Raw genomic sequence first — 23,079 nt, 5'->3', positions numbered from 1 at the left:
GAGCCTGCTTGAGGTTCTCTGTCTAACCTCTCTCCCTCTGCCCCTCTCCCACTCACTCTCTGCCTCTCTCAAAAAAAGAAATAAACTTAAAAAAAAAAACCCAGGGGCGCCTGGGCGGCTCAGTCGGTTGAACGTCCGACTTCGTCTCAGGTCATGATCTCACGGTTTGTGGGTTCCAACCCCGCGTCAGGCTCTGTGCTGACAGCTTGGAGCCTGGAGCCTGCTTCCGATTCTGTGTCTCCCTCTCTCTCTGCCCCTCCCCTGCTTGTGCTCTGTCTCTCAAAAAACAAACTAAAAACATTAAACAAACAGACAAAACAAAACCAAAGCTAACTAAGGCAGAGCGAGGACACAGGACTGCTAGGCAGTAGGTCCAGAACTCAAACCCTGAGCCAAAATCCCTAGTGCTCCAAAAATGTTTGCCTTTGCACAAAGACAAGGTCACTGAATTCCTTCCTGATGTTGCATGTTATTTCTCTCACGTGCTAAGCGTCTTCTCTCACGGGAGAGTCATTGGGTTTCTCAGATTTCGAATTAATGGGAAGACTATGAACACTAAAACCATCTGCTGAGCATCAGCCTAGCCCCCAAATACCAGCCCTTACACCTCGAGAGGATGCGTCACGTCAAATTTGCCACGAAGGGCCTGGAAATGCTGAGGGACAGAGCAGAGCAGAGCCAGGCCAAGCCCTGCCGGTGTGGTTAGAGGGGCGTGTGCAGTGGGAGCTGGGGGAGTTTGTCCGCTTGGGCCGTCTTAGGACAACTCAGCCTTTGGATCTGAGAATTCCAGGACCCGGAGAATTTCCAGAATGGGAGACAGGAGGGGTGCCTTGCTCTCACTGTGTCTTCTCAGACAAAATGAATTTTATGAGCTGAATAAAATAGCTAACAAGTGCAATCCGTCCAGAGGAAATAAATCGTATGGCCTAGATTTTTGACAGTGGCCAAAAAGTCACTTTCCTACCAGAATCCAGGTTGTATGGATGTTCGCCAGCATTGACGTGGCCCAATTTAAACCTGCCAGGTGACGGGGACAGAGAATAAGCAAGACATTGGTAGGCAATTATTGAATACTCACTGCTGACTCAGCTCTGGACTGGTCCCCAGCGAGCATTACACTTGTCCCAGATCTTAAGGGATTTACACTGAGTCATCACTGGATAAGGTTACCAAGATGGTGTGTGTGATGTTTGTAGAACAGCACGTCTGGAGAGGATTCTTGACTATGTGCTTATAGTTTGGAATTTATTTTATAGTTTTCCTGAATTGCAATCAAGTCATCAGGCACTTCTGTTTTCCTAATTGGCCCGTAACTCCTTGGATACGGAAGGTATCTGGCCGCTTGGCTGGAGATTTCTTCGTGCACACACGCACTCATCCGATGCTGTTTTTTCTCAGTGGGGAGACTTGGATGGGGCACGACAGTATAAATCTCAAACCCAGACAGCGAGACCATTTAATCACTTGCTCGGAAGTTTATTTTAAGTTATAGGTCCTCCCTGGTTAGTATCATAGATGAAGAAAAGAGAGAAAGAGACGCGGGAGGGAGAGAGGGAAGGGGGGAAGGAGAAAGAAAAAAAGGGGGGAAAAACATGGAGGAAAGACCAAATCTTGAGTCTCCTTGTGTATCTGTTTATATCACAGTCTGGTTATTGCCAGAGCGGTGGATGTCCATGAGGAAGAAAATGACGTACGAATCATACAGGTGAATACCCAGGCTGTTGTCCTTGGTGTTTAGAGGACCATTCACTTCACAAAGTTAACCGAGCATGATACAGATTGTGTTTGAGACAGGAACATGACCTCTACACTCAGATTGGCCCCCTAACCAGGAAAATAAGGAATTTTTGCTTCACATGATCTCTGTGATTAAAAACCATTGGCTTCGTCTCCCAAGCCCAATTTTACATTATATTGTGTAGCCTTCATAGTTGAACGTTCAGACGATTGTGTTTTCTGGTTGTTAAAAACTAGGCACAGTTGAGAAAGTCCTGAAAAACAGAGAGAAATCTATTACTATTTAGTCTTTAGCCGTTTGAAATTTTCTTTAAAAAAAAATTTTTTTTTAAGTTTATTTATTTTGAGAGAGAGAGAGAGAGAGAGAGCAGAGAGAGAATCCCAAGCAGGCTCCACGCTGTCAGCGCAGAGCCCGATGAGGGGCTCAAACACGCAAACCGTGGGATCACGACTTGAGTCGAAACCAAGAGTCGGGAGCTTAACGGACTGAGCCACTCAGGTGCCCCTGCCATTTGAAACCTTCTAACATTCAACAGTGCAATTTCTCAGAGATGAATAAATGTGTATGCGTGTGCGTCCCACACGTCCAACATGCCAGACACGGTCACTGCACAGCTGGCCACAGCTGTAAAATAAAGCCATTCGTTCTGGGATTTTTCTCACGGATCAGCGGTCCAGAAATACCCGTGATATCCATCACAAATATTTCTCTTATGGATTTAGTTAGAACCCTGGCTTGGAGGAGGGGAGCGGACAAACGAAAAGCCATGGAAGCTTATCCACTGACACTTGGGAACGAGAGCTTAAAGCCAGATTCCTGCCTCAACGACACTACCTGTCTTTGAGAAATGAGTGGGCCACCTGATCTCTCTCTCTCTCACCTGTCAAACGGGTCAGCAGGTAGAGAGCAGGGTCAGAGAGACCCCTCAACTTGAACACGCCCCTTTCTCTCCCAAACTGCGTCTATGACAGGGCGCTGCGGCAAAGGAACAGCCCGTAGTCATTCGGCTACGTTACTCAGGGACACGTTGATAGGCCTAGCTGATGTCCCCAAGTGGCGGAGGCCATGCCGACCCCCAAGCTCCTCTGTGAAGAACGTGGGCCCGTCAACCCTGCCTGCGTGTCAATTCCTGCTCCCACGAATACCATGCTTGGGCTCTGTTTATCAACATAGCATGACTACCATTAAATCATGGCGCGCTCTCTCTCTCTGAACAGTTGAAACAATACCTTTCTTCACTGCAGGCCTCCTTTGTGAGAGAATGTTTTAAAAGTCCCTACTTCTCGAGGCCGCTCCTCTCTGTGCTCGGCTCTATTAGGAAATGCCCTGGAATGTCAGTGAGACCGTGGGCTGGCTTCTTCTGCGGAATGTGTAGACGGGGCGTGCACCTGCCCCACCGCTCGAGCCCCGGGCGTCCGGGCATCTCAGCAGTTGCTCTGAAGGCCCCGGGTGTTTATCTCCCCTCATGCAGCTGACCTGCCTCCCGTTTCTTGAGCAGAGCAGTGGAATTTGGTGGAAGAGACCCAGACCTCCGGCCACCCAGATTAGAGAGTTTTGTGCTGAGGTCCCTATATGGTTGTGTTAGCCTGAACGCCAGGCCCAAGTCTGTCTTTGTTCCTTGTTTGGGAAGCAAAGGGGAGGGAGGCAGGCCAAGGGGCTATATAACCCTTCAGCGTTCAGCTTCCCTGAACACCACCCAGAGCGGAGAAGCCCAGCTGAGCGCTGTCAGGGTAAGTGGCTCGGACCCAGGGCTGTGACTTCCCCATCCCGGCGGCTTTGACATTACTCAGTGCACTCAGACGTCATCTGCAGAGATTTACTTGGGCTTGTGCCCTCTGCAATTTCTGAATGAACATTGTAGTACTAAGATGATTGTAGCTTTTAGCTTCCCATCATCTAATATTAAGAACAAAGTTAAGATGCGGTTTGGCGTGGGGGGAGGAGGAAAGGAAGACGGAACAGAATCTGTGTGTCCCCTGCACCATCTGTTTATGCTACATCCACAGCCCAGGTCTGGCTGGGCTCTTTCAGAGATGCAACCTAGCAATTTCCAGTGAGTTACGCGTTTATTTCTACTTAGGCACCAGGGATTCTAGTACTTTCTGTGGTTCGCTTTGGCGTGGGGATTTTTCATCGGATGGTATTTTCGGGGCCGCTGGAGGCGCCTGGAAATGCATTTGAGAAGTGAACAGAGTCTAGTGGCCTCGTCTTTGGTATTGGCTGTTTACGTGCTCGCATCAGGGTTCCTGTGGCTGCAGTTGGTAGTGTCTTCTGTAGCAAAGGCACGTCTGGTGAACTTACACTCCAGGCTGTGCCTCGCACGCTCCACTGGTCATTTGCAGCAGGAAACAGGCTGTATCTTTCTCTGTGAATAAAGAGGGAGGGAGCGGCTGACAGCTGCTTGTGTGCCAGCCTAAGGGACGTCTGGTTTGCATTTCTCTCTCCCCGCAGCGAGGCGGCAGTCCCCGGGCTGAACCTCGCTGGAAATCGGGGCTTGGCCGCTTCAGCCCGGACTAGACTTTCCACACTGAGATTTGCCTTCATTCTGTGATCCATGACTAAATATGGTTTGCATTTCAAGACGGATGAGCTGGGAACTGTAGTGTTCTTCCTCCCCCACTACCCCCCCCCCCCCCCCCCGCCGCCTTCCCCACACTAACTACTCATTTTTGGCACAAGATGCAGGCAAAGCAGTTGGAACAACCCCCCGACCAGGGTGCAGTTCCAAACGCAGACGCTCGCCTGTGTTTTACCTAATTAGGAAATGCTTTGCTCCAAACCCGGCTGCTCATTCAGGTCAGATAAGGCTTGGACACCACTGAGTCGGCTTCTTTCCGGGGACACCGAGACTTCTCCAGTGACAGTGCTCATCCGAGAGATTAGAAAATCCCTCCTGGGCTTTTTTGTCTGTTTGTTTTGTTTTATACCAAATAAAAACACGTTTACTGGCTTTTGAGATTTTTTAAATTTTCCGCATGTTTGCTGATGCTCTGGGACAGCCTGCTTTTTCTGCAGTATGTTCAAGCCCCAAGCCCTCCCGGCCAACAAAAGAGTTAGGGAAGGGGGGCGTGCACTCCTGGTGACCGTCCTGTCACATTGTCAGAGCGTCCTATATCCAAGTATGTCGTCCTGTTTTCAGCTCTTTGGGTTTGGAAAGTCTGCTTAGTGCATCCACAGAGAGCCCGCCGCTGGTGCTGGCCGCCTCTGACACACGCCTCCGACTCTCACTTCTTGCCCTGTCTTGTCTCCTCTACGTATCTCACTTCTCCACTCCCCTCGTCCTTCCGTAGGACGGAAGCCAATCACAGCAATGCCGAGCGGTATCCAGCATCTGGAAAGGGCAGGGAGGGGTGGGGAAGGAAAGAGCAAGCCATTGGCAAGTCTTGTTTTCCGTTCTTAGGAGTGGAAGCCACAGGTCGAGGATCCCCATGCTACGCCTGGAGGCAGTGTGGAAAGAAAGCAAAAACTAGAAATAAAGAGGGCGGGATAATGATCATAGTGCTATCATGCTATCAATGATCATCCCTTTACAACTAACATTTATGGGCATCCGTAATGTGTTTGCCACTACAAAGCATTTCAAATGCTTTTTAAAAATCTAACCCCCCATTGTCAGAGCTCTGTATAGCACATACTGATATTATTGCTGTTTGACAGAGAAGGAAACTGTGATTTAGAGATGTTAAATACCTTACTAGGTCGCAGGCTATAATCATCATTCTCTGCCGTCTCCGTGGTCCTAACTTTACCAGCATTGGGATCTTGCATAAGTCACTTCAATGCCTTGAGTCTTGATTTCCCTGTTTGTCAATGGGAGAGAATAGTACCCGTCCTGGATTTTAAAACGCATCGCCTCAGTGGAGAGTCATGCTTTTGCGAAGGGTTACACAGCATTCCGAAAGAAACAGCACTGATTTCGTGGGAATGATCTGGCAGATCTCCAGAACAAAAGCAAACGTTGTTTTTTTTTTCTTCTTCTTCTCCTACATCCCAGAAATTTCCTTTAAAGAATTGCATTTTATATCTGGGTCAGGGTGTGCAGTGGGTTCACCAACTTAGAAGACTCTTCCTCAGCTTGAAATCCTAAGCTCTCAAAGTCGGGCAGACAACGGTGGGTGTCCCTCGTTTTATGGGATGATTCTGCTTGGAAAAAGGGAAGGGAATCTGAATTGAAAGTCCAGGGGGTAGCCAAGGACACTTGGTCTCTGATTCAAATCTGCCTCCAGTGCCCTGTGTGCCCTTGAGCAAAACACTTCCTCTGGGTTTTCTCATTAGTAGAAATGAGGGCATTGCATGCAAATGGTCTCTCTAATGGACCTGTTCTCCAAAGCTGCTGCTTTGCTCCCACTTTTCAGATTTTGTTATAGGATCGGAGCTTAAGAGTTGGATATTCAAAATATTGAATACATGCCCAATTTAGAAAATATTACAAAACCCAGGGTAGATCATTAAAAACACCTACAAAATCCACTGTCTCAAAATAATACTCGTCAACATCTTGGCAAATACAATTGACCTGTTTTCAATGCATAAATGTACATTTTTAAATAGGACCATACAATGTTACTTTCTCTAATCTATTATTCTTACATAGAATATACCTTTTCCCTATCTCTTAATTTATCTTTCCTAATGGCAGCAAAATATTATACTATGGTATGTGTAACTTATTAGACTCTCCCTCGCTTGGATTTTAGGTTAGCTGTGATTTTTATTAATGGAGAATAACTATGGCCCCTAAAATTTCAAGCACCTCCTTAGAAAGTTTCAATTGTTTTTAATGTTTCTCCAAAGGTAAAATAAAAGTTTTCAGGACCAAAAGAGATTTTTCTTCTTCTTTTTTTTTAATGTTTATTTATTTTTGAGTGAGAGACAGAGTGTAAGTAGGGGAGGGGCAGAGAGAGAGGGGGACACAGAATCCGAAGCAGGCTCCAGGCTCTGAGCTGTCAGCACAGAGCCTGACGTCAGGCTCAAACCCACAACCATGAGATCATGACTTGAGCAGAAGTCAGACGCTTAACCAACCCAGGAGCCTGGAGATTTTTCTTTTAAACACCTTCCATTCAACATTTCCAAATATTCACCTGCAGCCTGGCCCTCAAAACCTACCTCTTAAAGAAAATAGTTAAAAGTTATAACATATCTAGAAAAATGTGTTCGGGCCGATGCAGACAGCATATTCCAGAAACTTCTCTCCCACATGACACGTTAATCGGATCTTCCTGTCTGCGCTCTGCGGTTGTTCATTTATTCACCTGCTTGGTTATTCTTTAAAGTGCCCAGGAGCACCTGTGACGTGCTGGCCACCGTGCTAGAGGTCAGTTGTATGAATGTGGAAGTCTGAGTTCTGGCGTCAGTCTAATTACGGTACGTTGAGATAAATGCTGTGTTGTATAAGGGTCAGTGGAATGCGCTCCGGGAGTACAGAGAAGGACCCCACATCCCTTCTGGAAGGTGGGAGTGGTCAGTGAAATGACATGGCTGCTGTATGACAGCGGGGGCGGCTTCCTTCCTGTTCCCCTAGGACCCTGTGAAGCAGCTCCAGCCGAGATGTGCGAAGAAGAGGACAGCACTGCCCTCGTGTGTGACAACGGTTCTGGGCTCTGTAAGGCCGGCTTTGCCGGGGACGATGCTCCCCGTGCCGTGTTCCCATCCATTGTGGGGCGCCCCAGGCATCAGGTGAGCAATATTGTACTGCGATTATGTAACGTGATGAATATCGCCACATCGACCATCGCATGACAAGACACAAATGCATCCAGAGAACAACCGTTTACCTTAAAACCACCCGATGTCGCACACCAGGTTTATTCAAGAAAAGGAAGGTTGGATTGCAGTAGAGCGAAACAGGGCTACACATCAGGCCCCTCTGTGACGGGGTGCCCATGAGTACCCACAGTCTGTCTATTGCTTTCTGCCCAGAAATTATGTGACCTTGTTAAAAATACACCTCTGGTGATGGGTGTGTAGGAGTAAGTGTGAATTTCACATATGATATAGACAGATTATCTGGTGGGTGCCTATCAGATATAAAGTTCACCTCTCAGATATAAGTTCACCTTTTTGTCTCATGATCATTATCATCATCAGAACTACTATGAGGTACCTAATAATGTGTACCTCAGCTACTCTTTGGAAAGAAACTAAATTAAAGGCCGAGGGCACTCACTCTCAAAGATCTTGATATTAGGTGAAAGTGAGTATTGTTACTGAATGTAATGTTACATACTTTAGGTGTCAATGAAATATATGTAGACAGCCACATGTTAATTTTATAGAACATTACATATAAACAAAATATTGGGGGCAGCCATATGGTAAAAAACGGAGCCATATGGTAAAAAAAAACACTCTCAGTTTTAGAAATTCTTCACGTCAGAAATAAAGCTGCTCGTTGACCCTATCTGACTGATGTTCGTGGCTCTCAGTTCGGCATACGGTCGCAAGAATGAATAATAGCCCCTTCCACTGAATGAAACCCGAGATGGTTCTTTGTTGAACTGTATGCATGGAGATATTTTGCACAAGCCACTATTTATGGATCTCTAGCAGCCATGCTGTTCTGCAATTCTAAAACAATCACCCCAGTGCAATTTAAAATCCCAGTGATGAGAATTCCCTTTCTTTTGTTTTTGTTTTTGGGGGGTTTTTTGTTTGTTTTTTAAGCTTCTCTTTATTGCGTTAAAGGGCACTTGTTTATATGAGCACTGGATGTTATATGTAAGCGATGAATCATGGGACTCTATCCCCAAAACTAAGAGCACACCGTCCACACTGTATGTTAGCCAACTTGGCAATAAATTATATTAAAAAATTAAAAAAATAATAAAAATACTTCTGCCTAGTTTAGGCAAATGTCTTACTGTTGATTGGCATGGATTTATCCATTAGAAACGAAGCACTGACTGGTCATCTGTAGATATGATGCTTGTTCACATACTCTTGGGTGGGTGACAATTTTAACAGCTTAAGGGATTTATAAGAGCACGGTGCCATTTAACTAATATGTAAAATTTCATACATTCATTTAGGAAGTAATTGTTGAGTGACACATAAGTCCCTGGCAATTTGTTGTTGTGGTGAACAAGCCAACACAGCTTCTGTCCTAATAGAACTTGCTAAGAAATACGGCAGACAAAAAAAAAACCACAACGTAAAGTTGCTTCCCCCACAGGGCCCTCTGCTATTTGGAGACTGCTTCAGGCCTGTTGCCAATCAACTGAGGGATGTTGCTTCAGAGCATAGTGACCCTAAGACAGAATGTCATGTTCCTGATACCAAAAGAGGAACTTTCTACCGGAATGACTTAACCCTTTGTGACTGGATTGTCATCAGTCCACGAGTCCTGGGGGAGGCTGACTTGTGCTGTGTTGAATCTCTGCAGGGAGTAATGGTGGGCATGGGACAAAAGGACAGCTACGTGGGGGACGAAGCACAGAGCAAAAGAGGAATCCTGACCTTGAAGTACCCGATAGAACATGGCATCATCACCAACTGGGACGATATGGAAAAGGTACTGGAGGTTCTCTGTGCGCGGAGCCCTCAGGATGCCTGGTTTCTGTGGCTCCTGGTTCAAAGCATCTTGTTACTGTTGAAAAAAAAAATCCTGAAATACGTCTTTAAAAACACGCACACACAAATCTCTTGCCTAACAGGGTTTCTACGCTAATCAGAGGGATAGTGTTCTGTGGATTTGAACCGTAGCCATTTGCCAGTGGTGGGAATTAAGAGCCTGTTGCACTGGATTACCTTCCTAAGGCCAGCAGGTGGGGGGGTGGGCGGGGAGGGGGGGAACAACACTCCCACTCCCGCCCCCCCACTGCTTACTGGAGGCAGGGAGGTGAGGACTCCCAGTGGAGGAGAGCTGGGTGAAGCCCCACCCCACCCATGCTCTTTTGAAAGCTTTTCATTAACTCACCCTGAACGTTTTTTTGAAGTATTTTAGTTTTCATTCTAGAAGGGAGAGCCGTGACATTGCGGATTTGGGACATTCCTGAAAGTTCCCCAGCGCACTGAAACGCAAGGAGCTGACAAACGTTTTTAAATAAGTATTTGAGAAAGTGCCTCTCTGTGTTGTATGAAGAGAGTGCTTTAAAACCTCCCAGATTCATATAGAAGAGCTTCCGAGAAGAGTTAAATCCTAGGATTTTGATGTTTGGTATTAGGCATCATAGACACGCAAGCGATCGGAGAAAAACCAGAAAGACCAATGAGAACATGACACTAATTCTGTTAAGGTAGCAAAATATATTAGAACCACAATATCTGGACTTTTGTCAGCTCCCTACACACAGGCACACACACAACTCACACATGTTCACACACATACACATACAGGCAAGAACACGCATACCCACGTGCACGCTCATTCACACACACTCACGCACACTCACACAGACACACAGACTCACACAGACACAGGCACACGCACACATACATGTGAGCACAGGCACACACATGTACATACGCTCTCACCAGGTTAAAAGAAAGTGGTATTGCCAGAATTGATCAGCAATAATGCCGAAGCCTCTAGCTCTCTATAAAAATTGCATTTCCTTAGGTTTGCTTAGTCTGAGAGGCTGGGTTTGGTTAAGGCTGCAGTTTGCGCTGAGAGACGCTATTAACGGCAGCAGGAAATGCTCTTAAGAGCTTCCCCGTGGAGCTGGCAGCATCTCAGACTGCAGGCAGAGCGCTGGGATGAATAAAGTCATCATTTCTAAAATCTGAATTTAAAGCGTCTTCGGGAGAGAGAGAGAGACGAGGGGGGTGGGCAGAGAGGTTTGTGGATGGGGCTGGGGGTGGGGATCAGCTGTATCGTCAGTGCTGTTCCAAGATAGCCACAGTATATAATATGACTGGCGGGATTTCTTGAGCTCTCTGCCGTTTCTACTCCCTCAGAGGGGTATAACTTTCAAGCTCCCTAGTTCTTTTCTAGAAACCGCAAATTCAACACCGGAGACACTGGGACAAGATCAATCTAGCTTTCGTCCATTTGTCAATTTTCACGAGCTGTTCTTGTTTGGTTTTCATTCTGGATGAATCTAATACTCCTGGTGCCAGGGGAGAATTTCCAGGCCTTTAGAAATCATTAATTTAGACTTCTTTGCAATGGTGTGTTCTCTTTGGCATCTGATGATTAAAGAGGATGCTCAACCATGAAGCAAACTCACGACCAGAGAACATCATACAAACACGCTATGAATAGGCGCAGGCTTTTTGGGAAGCACCGGAAGGTCAAGTACCTGACCACGAATGGGAGGGAGGTCCAGAGGGCACCAGCGAAGGCAGGCTTCGGCCCGCCCTAGAGAGCAAGGCGGGGAGGGAGGAGGCGGGGAGACCCGTCCTCTTAGCATACATCGCAGAGGGAAATTTCCTGAAAAGTATTAAAAAGGGCAACTAGATTTTTTTAGGTCAGCTTCGTTCTCCCATTCACACATTCACTCATTTGTCCTCTTGCTTGCTGAACGAAACCATTTTGCCGTGAATATTCACTAAAGCGGAAGGAGGAGGAAAGACACGGTTTGCGCCTGGCTGGCTCAGTCGGTAGAGCATGAGACGCCTGATCTCAGGGTTGTGAGTTCCAACTCCACATTGGGCACGGAGATTACTTAAAAAAAACATATAGCTGACTAACAGGAATATTTATTCTGGGCCAGCCCCTGGACTAAATAGTAACCGTAGGGCTCTTGCAAAGACATACTAGCTATTTTGATATTACCCATGGTGAGGTGAGCCGGGAAGGGTTAAAATTTGCCTAAGCTCACACAACCAAGAAATGGGGGTTGAGTTGGGATTTGAACCCGTTTTGACTTCAGATTCTGTGCCATCCTGGCCCATAGACCTGGGTTTGGGATTTTGCTCAGTCGCTTACGAGCTGTGAATCCTTGGGTAAGTTACGCACGGTCTCTGGGCTGTGGTGCCCGCGTCAGTAAAGTTGTGGACATCTGATGAGTGCTTGTAACGTTCTGTTTGATCCTGGTTTCATTTAGCTCATTCCGGCCCCTCTCTGGGGTCTGCAGCCTTCCGTGACGTTGCATCATTGTGTTTCTCCTCCGCCCCCCGCTAGATATGGCACCATTCTTTCTACAATGAGCTTCGTGTCGCCCCCGAAGAGCATCCAACTCTGCTCACCGAGGCGCCCCTGAACCCCAAGGCCAACCGGGAGAAAATGACCCAGGTGAGCATCCACTGCAGGATCCAGCATTTGGGGTTAGGGGACAGTCCTGTTGGAAAGGGGCGGGGCAGGACAGCAGAGAGATGGTGCGCCCAGCGGCCCCCTCACAGACCAACAGCTTTCCAGGGACTCCGGGGAGGCCAGAGACAGTAGCGTGGCCGTGGTAACTCACATCCTTACTGCAGAAACTGCCCCGTGACTCCAAAAGCAATAGGAAATGAAAATATTTCATTGTCAAAGGTGCTACGTTAGCTTAAAAACTTCCAAGGAGAAATCATTTCAAAGTACGGCAGGAAGTTGGTTCTTAGGTCGGAGAGAGGTTTGCAAACTGGATCTGTCACTCATCAGCTACGTGAGTTTAATGAAGCCACTTCATTTCTTTGAGTTTTAGTTTCCTTGTCTATCTATACATGGGGAATAATATTAGTGCTATCACTTTTCAAAGGGCTGACGTGAAGATCAACGGGGCAAAATGTTAAATGTGTTTCATGGTGCCTCATATAGTAAACATTCAACAAAGAATAGTTCATTTATTTATTTTTTTAATTTGTTTTTGAGAGAAAGAGACAGAGTGTGAGCAGGGGAGGGGCAAAGAGCGGGAGACACAGAATCCAAAGCAGGCTCCAGGCTCTGAGCTGTCAGCACAGAGCCCGATGCAGGGCTTGAACTTGTGAGCCAGGAGATCATGACCTGAGCCGAAGTTGGATGCTTCACCCAATGGTTTTTATTGGCACTCTTGTGACTAGGCTGAAACTCAAAGACCTTATAGCAGGAGACCATCCATTCCACCACCCAGACAAGGTTTGCAGTTTGGATGAGCTATCGAATAAAAAATCTGCTGTCAATTTAACACTTGCTATAGTTAAGCTCTGGGTTAAGCATTTTACATGCATGGTCTCTTTAAATCTTAGCAATGCAAAGCATGTTATATTATATAAATGACTATATAATTATATATCTGATTATATAAATGAATCATTCAAGGATCCAATACATAAGACTGTCCCAAGGTCACACAGCTAGACGTGCCAGAGCCTGGAACTGACCTAGTATCTTTTGGCCTTGGAGAACAATCCATATAAATCATAGAAATACTGTATGGCTTCTTCCCCAGAAGAGCTCTTGCTGATTACCCCAACACATGCGTGGTCATTCTCTCCAGGGGACATCTGTGTGCCTGGGAGTCACTCCGTGAGGCAAGCGATGTCATTTCTGATGGGCGTGATAATCCTTGTGAATGGTGCGGAGGCAGAAAAATATTTGGGAAGCATGGCTCTCTAGCAAACCATGTCAGACATTCTGGGGGATGGCCCAGGGGGGCTTCGCCAATGGAGAAATGGAGGCCCGTGGGAACGTTTGTGGGCACACACTTCTCATGAGTGACCTGGAGGGGCTCCCATTCTGATCTTGTCCTCAGACCACATGAGTTGAGGCCCTGCCATTCACACGTGGCCCTCTGCTATCAGTGGGAAGATCTTGTCTTCCAGGAATCGAGGTCTCGTCCACAGCAGCCAAAGTGGCCTCAGAGTCTAGGGCTGGCATTGACTCAGCAGCTCCCTGAAAAGTGGAAGAGGTTAAAAGGAACTTCAGACAAATCACAGAACTGGGCTAATCCAAACCCATCTTAGCTTATGGTTTAAAAGGTCTTCTCCTGTAGACTAGAGACGTCAAAACTGGAATGCTGTCTTTCCTTGGTCTTTTGGCTTTGACATCATGCGTGCGTCCTCGACTGCCCACACTCGAGCTCCCCTAGACCAAACTCCTCCGTTCACAGTTGAGACACCAGGAAGGAAGGCCACAGAAGTCAGCTGTTAGTCTGGCGAGCCCTCCTGGGTCAAGGCGCCAGGGCCAAGGCCAGAGCCCTCACAACCCCTGCCAGTCACATGTGCACCACCCCCCTGCCCCCGTCTCCTCTGCCCAGAGCCAGGCGGGTCCATCTGTATTCTGAGCCCACCCGCAAGAGGTGCTCTCCTGAACATTCTGGCTGAGACTGGAGACATCACTAACTTAAGCTCTTTCGGTTGTTTTGCAGATTATGTTTGAGACGTTCAATGTCCCGGCCATGTATGTGGCTATTCAGGCAGTGCTGTCCCTCTACGCCTCTGGACGTACGACTGGTAGGTGGACGCGGTATTGGGAGCCCCGACTGGGAGCACCATCCGTTGTGAGCTTTGATGGTTATCGACATGGGGTTTGGATGGCCTGGGGTGGGGGGTAGTTAGAACTGACAGGGCTAATCCCAGCCCTGAAAGGTCTTCTTTCCACCTTTAAAAACAAGCCCTGGAGGGGGGCCTGGGTAGCTCTGTTGGTTGAGCGGCTGGCTCTCGATTTCGGCTCAGGTCATGATCTCACGGTTGGTGAGATCGAGCCCCAAGTCAGGTTCTGTGCGGAGAGCGTGGAGCCTGCTTGGGATTCTCTCTCTGTCTTCTCTCTTTGCCTCTGCTCGTGCTCTCTCTCAAAATAAATAGGGGTGCCCGGGTGGCGCAGTCGGGAAGTGCCCCACTTCGACTCAGGTCATGATCTCATGGTTGTGGGTTTGAGCCTGACGTCAGGCTCTGTGCTGACAGCTCAGAGCCTGGAGCCTGCTTCGGAGTCTGTGTCTCCCTCTCTCTCTGCCCCTCCCCTGCTTGTGCTCTATCTCTGTCTCTCAAAACTGAATAAATGTTCAATAAACAAACAAATAAGTAAATAAGCTTAAAAGAAATAATGAAAATAAGCCCTCAAGCTCCTATTTCCAGCAGGACTTTTTCTCTCTTCCTGCTCTTTCTTTATGTTCCCCAAGCCTGTCCTGCCTCGCCTACCCTACCACATGCTTTCTCTCTTTTTCAAGCCAGAGGCTCGGAAACTCCCCTTCTCCTGGGCCAGCCAGGGGCCACGCACCGGGGGCCGTGGTGACTTTTGTCGTGCGATTTGTCCCCCAGGCATTGTGCTGGACTCGGGAGACGGGGTCACCCACAACGTGCCCATCTACGAGGGCTACGCCCTGCCCCACGCCATCATGCGTCTGGACCTGGCCGGCCGCGACCTCACCGACTACCTCATGAAGATCCTGACCGAGCGCGGCTACTCCTTCGTGACCACCGGTGAGTGAGGCCCGCGGGAGTGAGGGGCGGGGGTGCAGGGGCCGCGTCTTCTTCGCGGGAACCTCGAAGACCCTGGCCACCATCCAGGGACATGATGGGAGGGGACTGTGCAGCTGGCAAGGCCTGCCTCGGGCGCTCAGAGCAAAGCACCTTCTTTCTTGAGAAGGATGGTGAGAACCTCCGGCGTAAGCTCGTCAGGGGCCTGTTACTTGGACACTTTTTAACCTCCTCTGTTCACAAATGGGAAGCTGAGAGTGCAGAGATGGAACGCAATGAATGTGGCACACCGGTTGGCGGGCTTGGTGACATCTAGGTAGGGCGTGGGTCCCAGTTCTGCCACGCACTAGTGGGGGTGACCCAACTCACCAACCTGCGGCCTCCTCATCCATGAATAGGGTTTCACCCCCGACGTGATTGCCGGATTAAGTGATACCGACACTGAGTAATTCGGTATTTGTAAGTCAGTAATTCAGTGATTGTTAGCTGGCATGAAGGCCAACCTAGCAGGAAGCTATCCATGTGTCTTTGGCCTCTGTGTTGGTGGCCCCCAGTGCGAACTTACGAGAGGCAGAGTCCCACGGCGCTAGACACGTTGGGATGTCCTCAGTGCGCACGGCCCTAACCGCCTTCCCTCCACTCGTTGATCAGGTACTGTCCAAATGTCTCAGTTTCTGGACGTGCCTCAGGTTTATTATAGACTCTGAGCTTGAGCCCTGTGGATGTTCAGGCTTCCTTCTGGGGTAGGGAGGTGAATTAATTCCTACATCCCTCTTCTCCCCGCAAAGAACCCCAGCATATCTCCCAAAGGTTCCAGGGGCCTGGATGGAACCCATAGCTTAGAAGTTCCAAGTGCAGGAGTCTGGAAGGGACTGGCTGCCTGCTTCCTCCACACCTCCTTCAATATGCATCAGAGCCTTCTGGTCTAGGACTGGTCCTGAGCCAGGGCCTGCCTCCTTCTGGAAGGTAATGGATACACCAGTGGTGTAGCTACTGGGCCAAGCACCGTGGATCTGTGGAGCTTTTTGAAAACCGCGGGGGCCCCAAAGCATAAGATTTCAGCATAAGACTTCCTGGTCAACCGAAAATCCAAAATGACAAACTAGTATAAAACACTTATAACAGAGAGTGAATCGTTGCTCCTGAAAAAAAGAAAACATAAGGTACAGAAGGCTGCCCTCCTCTGCGCCTTTCTCTGGCTCGCTCCTTTCACTCCTGCCCAGCATTTCCCAGACAATCCTTTCCACGAGCCCACCATTCTTCCAGGGACAGAGTGGTTCCCTCAGGGACCCTCTATAGTTTCATCGCCATCGCGGATGTGGGGCTGCAGAATGGCGAACTTACACCCCGTGAACCCACACCGCGGGGGAGACTGATGCGAGGCAGGTGGGTTTTTAGCACAGGCGCAAACCCTCGTGTCTGTATCTTGACAGCCGAGCGTGAGATTGTCCGGGACATCAAGGAGAAGCTGTGCTATGTAGCTCTAGACTTTGAAAATGAGATGGCCACCGCCGCGTCCTCCTCCTCCCTTGAGAAGAGCTACGAGCTGCCCGACGGGCAGGTGATCACCATCGGGAACGAACGCTTTCGCTGCCCAGAGACCCTGTTCCAGCCGTCCTTCATCGGTGGGTCCCAGCGCCCGTCCCCGGGAAGGGGAAGGCACCCTAACCCCCTGCATCCCCCCAGCCCCTGGCCATCAGCATCCTTCTGCATGGGGGGGGGGAACATGTGACAGGGCCACAGGACCAAATGCATTTCTAAACCAGGGCGAGGGAAAGAGTGTCACAGTTTTAGAGAGAGGAGGAGGCCAGGAAAGGAGTGTTTTTTCCTTATTTATTTTGAGAGAGAGGCAGGAAGAGAAAGTGCAAGCAGGGGAGGGGCAGAGAGAGGGAGAGAGAGAATCCCAAGCAGGCTGTGCTGTCAGCGCAGAGCCCAACGCAGGGCTTGAGCTCGTGCACCGTGAGATCATGACCTGAGCTGAAACCAAAAGCCAGACACTCAACTGACTGAGCCACGCAGGTGCCCCAGGAACTTTCTTTCTAAGCAAACACTGTCCGTGTGTCTGGAGAATGGTGAACAAATCAGAGCTTGCCTGTGCTGAGGACACAGTGGAGCCATCGACAGATGGGGAGGATAACACTGAATGCTGAGACTGTGGGAGGAGTGGGGGGGGAGAGCGAAAAATGGAAGAGCCTGTTCCTACATGAGCACTGACCTCGGACAAAGGTTAGCGTTGTTGTTTACAGAGGGTGGGCTCTGGGAGGGGAGAGCCCGGGCTCAGTCTTTCTACTTTCATGATCTTGGGAAGGAAGGCCACTTAACGTCCCCAAGCCTCTGTGTCTTCATGTGTAGGATGAGGATTGTGGGGCCCCTGGGTGGCTCAGTCAATTAAACGTAGGACTCTTGATTTCAGCTGGGGTCACGATCTCACGGTTCTTGGGTTTAAGCCCCGCGTCCGGCTCTGTGCCGACAGCTCGAAGCCTGCTTCAGATCCTCTGTCCCCCTCTCTCTGGCCCTCCCCCCTCTCAAAAATGAAGAAACATAAAAAAAGAAGAGAAAGGAGCCTTGTCCAAATCGGATGAAGCACCTCCGATTGGGGAGTCAGTGCCCTTTAGCGTTGAGGGGTGTTCCCAAGGGAACAGGCCAAGAGACACGTGGGTGGTCCTGAGCTACGGCGGGGGTGCTGGCTCTGCACGGGACCCTCCGTGGGGGGTCTGAAGGCTCTGCCCTTCCTTGCACCCCACCTAGAAGTGAGTCTGTTAAAGCTCAGCGATGTGATGTTGTAACCCTCCGCCCCTACGGTGCCCCATCCGGGCCTCCTGGCTAGATCAGACATGGGAGCACACGGAGCATACCAAGAGCCTTCTGGTCTCTCGGATGGGCGGTTCTTACACTGTGGTTCCTGCCGAGCTTCAGGCCACTGTGAGACCCCCCCCCCCCCCCAGAAGCTCACACGGGTCTTCTGCGTCCGACCTGGGTGTCGCCCACCACCCGAGGGTCATGGCTTGTGTCTCCTTTGCAGGGATGGAGTCTGCCGGCATCCACGAAACCACCTACAACAGCATCATGAAGTGCGACATTGACATCAGGAAGGACCTGTATGCCAACAACGTCCTCTCCGGGGGCACCACCATGTACCCGGGCATCGCCGACCGCATGCAGAAGGAGATCACCGCCCTGGCGCCCAGCACCATGAAGATCAAGGTACGGCTCGGGGTCAGATGCTACAGTTCTGCTGCTGGAGGTACCAACCCCGTCACCAGACGTGACGGGCTCTTCAGAGCAACACGTGTTACTCACGTGTGCTCATGGGTTCCAGGACTAGGTGGTGGGTCCATGTCCACACGTTCCACTCTTTATTATTATTATTGATGTTTATTTTACTTTGAGAGACACAGAGAGAGAGCATGAGCAAGGGAGAGGCAGAGAGAGAGAGAGAGAGAGCATCCCAAGCAGGCTTTGTGCTGTCACTGCAGAGCCTGACATGGGGCATCCATCTCACAAACCATGAGATCAGGACCTGAGCAGAAATCAAGGGTTGGACACTTAGCCAATGGAGCCTCCCAGCCGCCCCCACAAATTCCACTCTTTATTGGCTATAAGTCAGTTCAAAAGAGAAGCTAAGTTATTCTATACAAAATTTAATCTACAATTATCTTGTCTATCAGCTACTTTCAAGGGTAAAGGTCACCAGAGCTCCCGTGTGTGCGTATCCCTTTATTTTTTTTATGGAGACATAGCTCACATATAACACTGGATTCGTTTCAGGTGTACAACCTAATTCAGTATTTGTATATATTGTGAAGCGATCACCATAAGTCTAGACGGTTTCCGTCACTGCTCTTAAAAATACACGCGTGTCATTTCTCCCCATCACAAGAATAGTGCATCCACGTCTCACAGAGACATTTAAAAAAAAACCAGAGGAGCCACACATATTTCCGAAGAGGTTGAAAAGCTGTGGGTTCAATAGCATACGCTCCTTTTTCCATTACTAAAAGTGATCACCGGTCGGTGGCCGGGATTAGAGTTGTGTCTTCATCTCTGTCTGGTGTGCCTTTTGATCCGGGCGCTCAGAAGCGCAGAATCACTCCAGGATGAGCCAGCTCAGTCCCCGAGCCACCAAAGACCCTTCTATTGTGTTCCGAGTCCCCGCAAAGCGAACTCAGAGATTAAACAGACACTGTTCTTTGGAGGCAAACTTAACATGTGCCCGGTGATTCCCGAAAGCTGTTATCACTGTCTGAAATCAGAAGGCCATGCTGGGACTCTCTGACCCCTGTCACAGGGAGCGGGAGAAAGGGCATTCCACGTGCAGATCACACACACGAGAAGTGTTCAGGCACCTTCTCTGTGATTTGCACTCCCTTCTCTTTCTCGGGAAGAGGGTTTGCAGATCACGTACAGAGTTCCAGACCAGAGCTCTCCGCCTGCGTCCCGGGCTCTGAAAGACTGCATGGTGACAGCAGAGACAGGTTCCTGAGGCTGGTGTTTCTTGGATGCTCCTCTGATCGGCTGTGCCCCCCACCCCACCCCCGGCCCCACCCCACACTGGAGGGAGAGATAGGAAACAAGCTCTGGGCTCACGGACAAAGCCAGCCTAGGTGGGGGTGCCTTACAGCAGCTGCAGCCAGAGCTGGCTGGCTCCCGCTCCTCCAAACTCAGCTTCTGGAATGAAATGAATATGGAACTTTGGGCTCCGGTGCGGTGAGAGAAAACCGTTAAAAACCTGGGGCAGTAAAGGTTATGACATTAGGCGAAACTGAAACTGGAAGGGGGCTATAGAAACCCTGCACTGGCTTTAACCACTTTTCCGTAAATCTAAAATTACCCCCAACTGGAAAAGTTACTTCTAAAATGAAACGAAATGAAACAAACAAACAGACAAAAAACCACCTGGGAGAGGTCCGGGTTTGAATACTGGGTCTGACAGGCATACAGTCAGTGGGACCTATGCCTGTTGCTCCAACCTCTCTTGGGGACACCTGGCTGGCTTAGTCGGTAGAGCATGTGACTCTTGATCTTGGGGTTGTGAGTTTGAGCTCCACATCGGGCGTGGAGTCTGCTTAAAGACGGTAACAACAACAACAGCAACAACTCTCTCAGCCTCAGTTTCCCCAGGTGTGGCAGGGCACTACTCAATACTCTTTAAAGTGGTTATGAGAATAATTCATGCAAAACATTGAGCATAGTAGGTACGTGGTAAGTACTCAGTAAATATCAGCTACTTGTATTCAAAAATAAATATTCAAACGGAGCTTGGGGGATAAACAGAAATGAAACCTTTCCCCCAGGGTTTCAGAAATACCTTGTCTTTTTGCCCAAATGTCCACATTTGTTTCTACCCAAGTATCTAAGTCTGGAGTGGATTTGGGAATGGCTTAACTGTAGCTATCTGTGTTTTGGGCGATAGCAGGTGGAGGGGACCCCTGGACCCCGATTCACTGCTCTCTGCGTCCAAACCATTCATTTAAGAAACATTAGCATGGCCTGCGTGTCAGGCCTGTGCAGCGGGAAAGCCAGTCAGTGCAGCTCAACTGGGAGCCACCCCAGGGAAGTGGTCATCCATCCGGGGGACCCCACGGTCTCAGTAGACATAATCAGGTAGAGCAAGACTCGTCTCGTAAGTTCTGGCACAATCGAAGCTTCTCGTTGAGGATGCTGGTGTCGTGCTGAGATCTGAGACACAGCGTCTGAGACATCATCAGTGTTCTTGAGTGGAGGCCGTGCAGGATTTGGGGCCCACGTTTAGTTTCTCATTTCATAGACCAACCCCCTTAGAGTTGTTACAGGTGCTTTGGAATAGATTGTGTATAAGAAACCAGAGGAACAAATGCGCTCATTGGAAAGTCTCTAACTTCACAGCCTAGTCACATCCTTTGGGTTGAGGGTGGGGGTGGGGTTGGGGTTGGGGTTAGGCATCTGACAGCCAAGACTGTCCCACTGTCCGTGGAACCTGAGCTGTGTGGACCATGGTGGCATGTCCGGCCCCACCCTAATTTGCTAACCGTCCTTCTTTCTCCTCCCGGCCAACAGATCATTGCCCCTCCGGAGCGCAAATACTCTGTCTGGATCGGGGGCTCCATCCTGGCCTCTCTGTCCACCTTCCAGCAGATGTGGATCAGCAAACAGGAATACGACGAGGCCGGGCCATCCATTGTCCACCGCAAATGCTTCTAAAACACTTCCTTGCTCTCTTGTCTGTCTCTGGCACACAACTGTGAATGTTTTGTGGAGTAACGCCTTCGATTCTTTTCCAAATCATTCCTAGCCAAAGCTCTGACTTGTTACCTACGTGTTTTTTAATAAATCTGAACTATGTTACTGGTAACCTGCGGCCTTGGCCTCTGCCCCTCTCAGGTTTCTGTAGGGGGACCTTACCCATTACATCGTGGCTCCCTCTGGTGGCACATCCCGGGACATGACAGGGCTGTGGACGTGGTCGCTTCCCAGGAAAAGGTACACTCACACTAACCTGGGAAGTTCCAACTAAATGCTCTAAGTGGAAAGAATTTGAAAATACACAGGTACATGGAAACGGGGATTAAAGTGTATCCATAGGATAACCCACAGTGACATCACAACCTGCCGGGCCATTATATCACTTTGCTGTCTTACGACCTCAGTACCGGTAGCCTTATATGCGAATACAGAATAGTAACTTCGTGTATTACACACGCACAGATGTCTGATTATAATATACATTAAACACATACGAAACATAATAAATATACAGGTTTTCCTTGACCTACAACAAGGTTACAGCCCAACAAATTCAACCCGAGTTGAAAACATCGTAAGTTGAAATGCATTTTCCGTGCTTAAACCTACCGAACGTTGGAAATTAGCCCAGGTGACCTTAAACGTGCTCAGAACGCTTACAGTAACCTCCAGTTGGGCAGGATCATCTACCACAAAGCCTATTTCATATATTAAAAAGGTGTTGGGTGCCTCATATAATTTATGAAATACTGTAAAGTGAAAGACAGGATATGGGTACAGAGTGGCGGGAAGGGGTCTGTCGTTGACCCCACGAGCTGTATTCTCTGCTCCCGCCCAGCCTCGGGAGAGGGGGAACCACACAGAGCACTAGCCCCGGGGAAAGATCGAAATTCAGATTCAAAGTACAGTTTCTACTGAATGCCTTTTGCTTTCACACCGCCCTTAAGTCGAACCATTGTGAGCTGGGACCATCCGTATGTTAGAAGGAAGTGTGACTTTTAAGTCTCTCAGAGGAAACAGATTTTTTTTCAAAAACAAGAAACAGCGCTCTAAACTCTCATTACACATCTGGATCATCGGTTCCCCTCCCCCCGATCAATATCTGTGCCTGAAAAGGAGGCTCTGGATCTATTCACACGAGAAGGGAGGGGGGCGTTAGCAATACTAGCCGAGGACCACTGTGTCCGTCATCATACAGGGGATTTTATAAATATCCTCCCTCGTGTGTCCTTCAGAACGATGTGGGCACAATCTTGTGATGGCGTCCATTTCACAGATGAAGAAACAGACGTTCCCTTAATATCATCATTAGGAAGAGCTGCCAACTTCGACTTCTCTTTTACCGATTTGGCCTGGGAGGTGCCAAGGTGCACAGAGACATCTTCCCTACCCGTAAGGCCCTTCCTCTCAAGTGCTTTTCTGCCCAGGCTGCTTGGCGTCCTCGGCGGATAATCCAGCTGGGGGCCGCTCGTCCCGTGTGTGAAAGTCCGAGTGGGATCAGCAACCACTGGGGGTCCTTCGAGTGAGGGGTCTCTGTCCATCGAGGCATCTTACCGCAGAGATTTACGCAAGATTTAATATCTGTTTGGCCCAGAAAGTCCACGCTTCTCTGGCCCTGTCGCTTGAGCTAATGAAGACGAATACCACACATAAAAAGAGCTGACGTGTGCTGGGAACTGTCCTGAGCAGATTCTATACCAAACCTTTACACTAGGACCTCATTTTATCCCGCAAGAGCCCTGTGCACTTGGTATTCCTCCTGCCCTTTAACAGATGAAGCAACTGAAGCTGTGAGTGGTCCTGCCCCTGGCAGAGGGGCAACTTGACCTTGGTTCCAAGCCCGGTTCTTAGCTACTAGGCTGCTG

The 23,079-nt window shown here is 49.1% G+C and overlaps 1 protein-coding gene and 1 long non-coding RNA gene across 2 annotated transcripts; one reads left to right on the top strand and one right to left on the bottom strand.

Moving 5' to 3' along the window:
* Positions 1 to 1,451: 1,451 nt before the first annotated feature.
* LOC122493450 lies at positions 1,452 to 3,080 on the bottom strand. The gene is made up of 2 exons (XR_006299893.1): positions 2,968 to 3,080; positions 1,452 to 1,991 (listed from the first exon to the last, which is right to left on the bottom strand). It is a non-coding gene; the product is annotated as an uncharacterized LOC122493450 (long non-coding RNA).
* A 61-nt stretch (positions 3,081 to 3,141) lies between these two features.
* ACTA2 (actin alpha 2, smooth muscle) lies at positions 3,142 to 21,323 on the top strand. The gene is made up of 9 exons (XM_043598025.1): positions 3,142 to 3,468; positions 7,263 to 7,417; positions 9,123 to 9,251; positions 11,805 to 11,915; positions 13,945 to 14,029; positions 14,834 to 14,995; positions 16,426 to 16,617; positions 18,015 to 18,196; positions 21,029 to 21,323. Exons 2-9 carry the CDS (start codon positions 7,289 to 7,291, stop codon positions 21,170 to 21,172), a joined length of 1,134 nt encoding a protein of 377 aa, XP_043453960.1. The 5' UTR covers positions 3,142 to 3,468; positions 7,263 to 7,288; the 3' UTR covers positions 21,173 to 21,323.
* The last annotated feature ends 1,756 nt before the right edge of the window (positions 21,324 to 23,079 follow it).

This window comes from Prionailurus bengalensis, chromosome D2 (genome assembly GCF_016509475.1).
Source record: "Prionailurus bengalensis isolate Pbe53 chromosome D2, Fcat_Pben_1.1_paternal_pri, whole genome shotgun sequence".
NCBI classification, from domain to species: Eukaryota; Metazoa; Chordata; class Mammalia; order Carnivora; family Felidae; genus Prionailurus; species Prionailurus bengalensis.
This window is presented reverse-complemented; position numbering and strand designations above follow the sequence as displayed.

What these genes read in the sequence shown, in the direction of transcription:
- ACTA2 (XM_043598025.1), top strand. Translation starts at nt 7,289, where the DNA reads ATGTGCGAAGAAGAGGACAGCACTGCCCTCGTGTGTGACAACGGTTCT. An exon ending in ACTGGGACGATATGGAAAAG is followed by an intron (nt 9,252 to 11,804) that starts GTACTGGAGGTT and finishes GCCCCCCGCTAG; the next exon opens with ATATGGCACCATTCTTTCTA. An exon ending in GTTCCAGCCGTCCTTCATCG is followed by an intron (nt 16,618 to 18,014) that starts GTGGGTCCCAGC and finishes TCTCCTTTGCAG; the next exon opens with GGATGGAGTCTGCCGGCATC.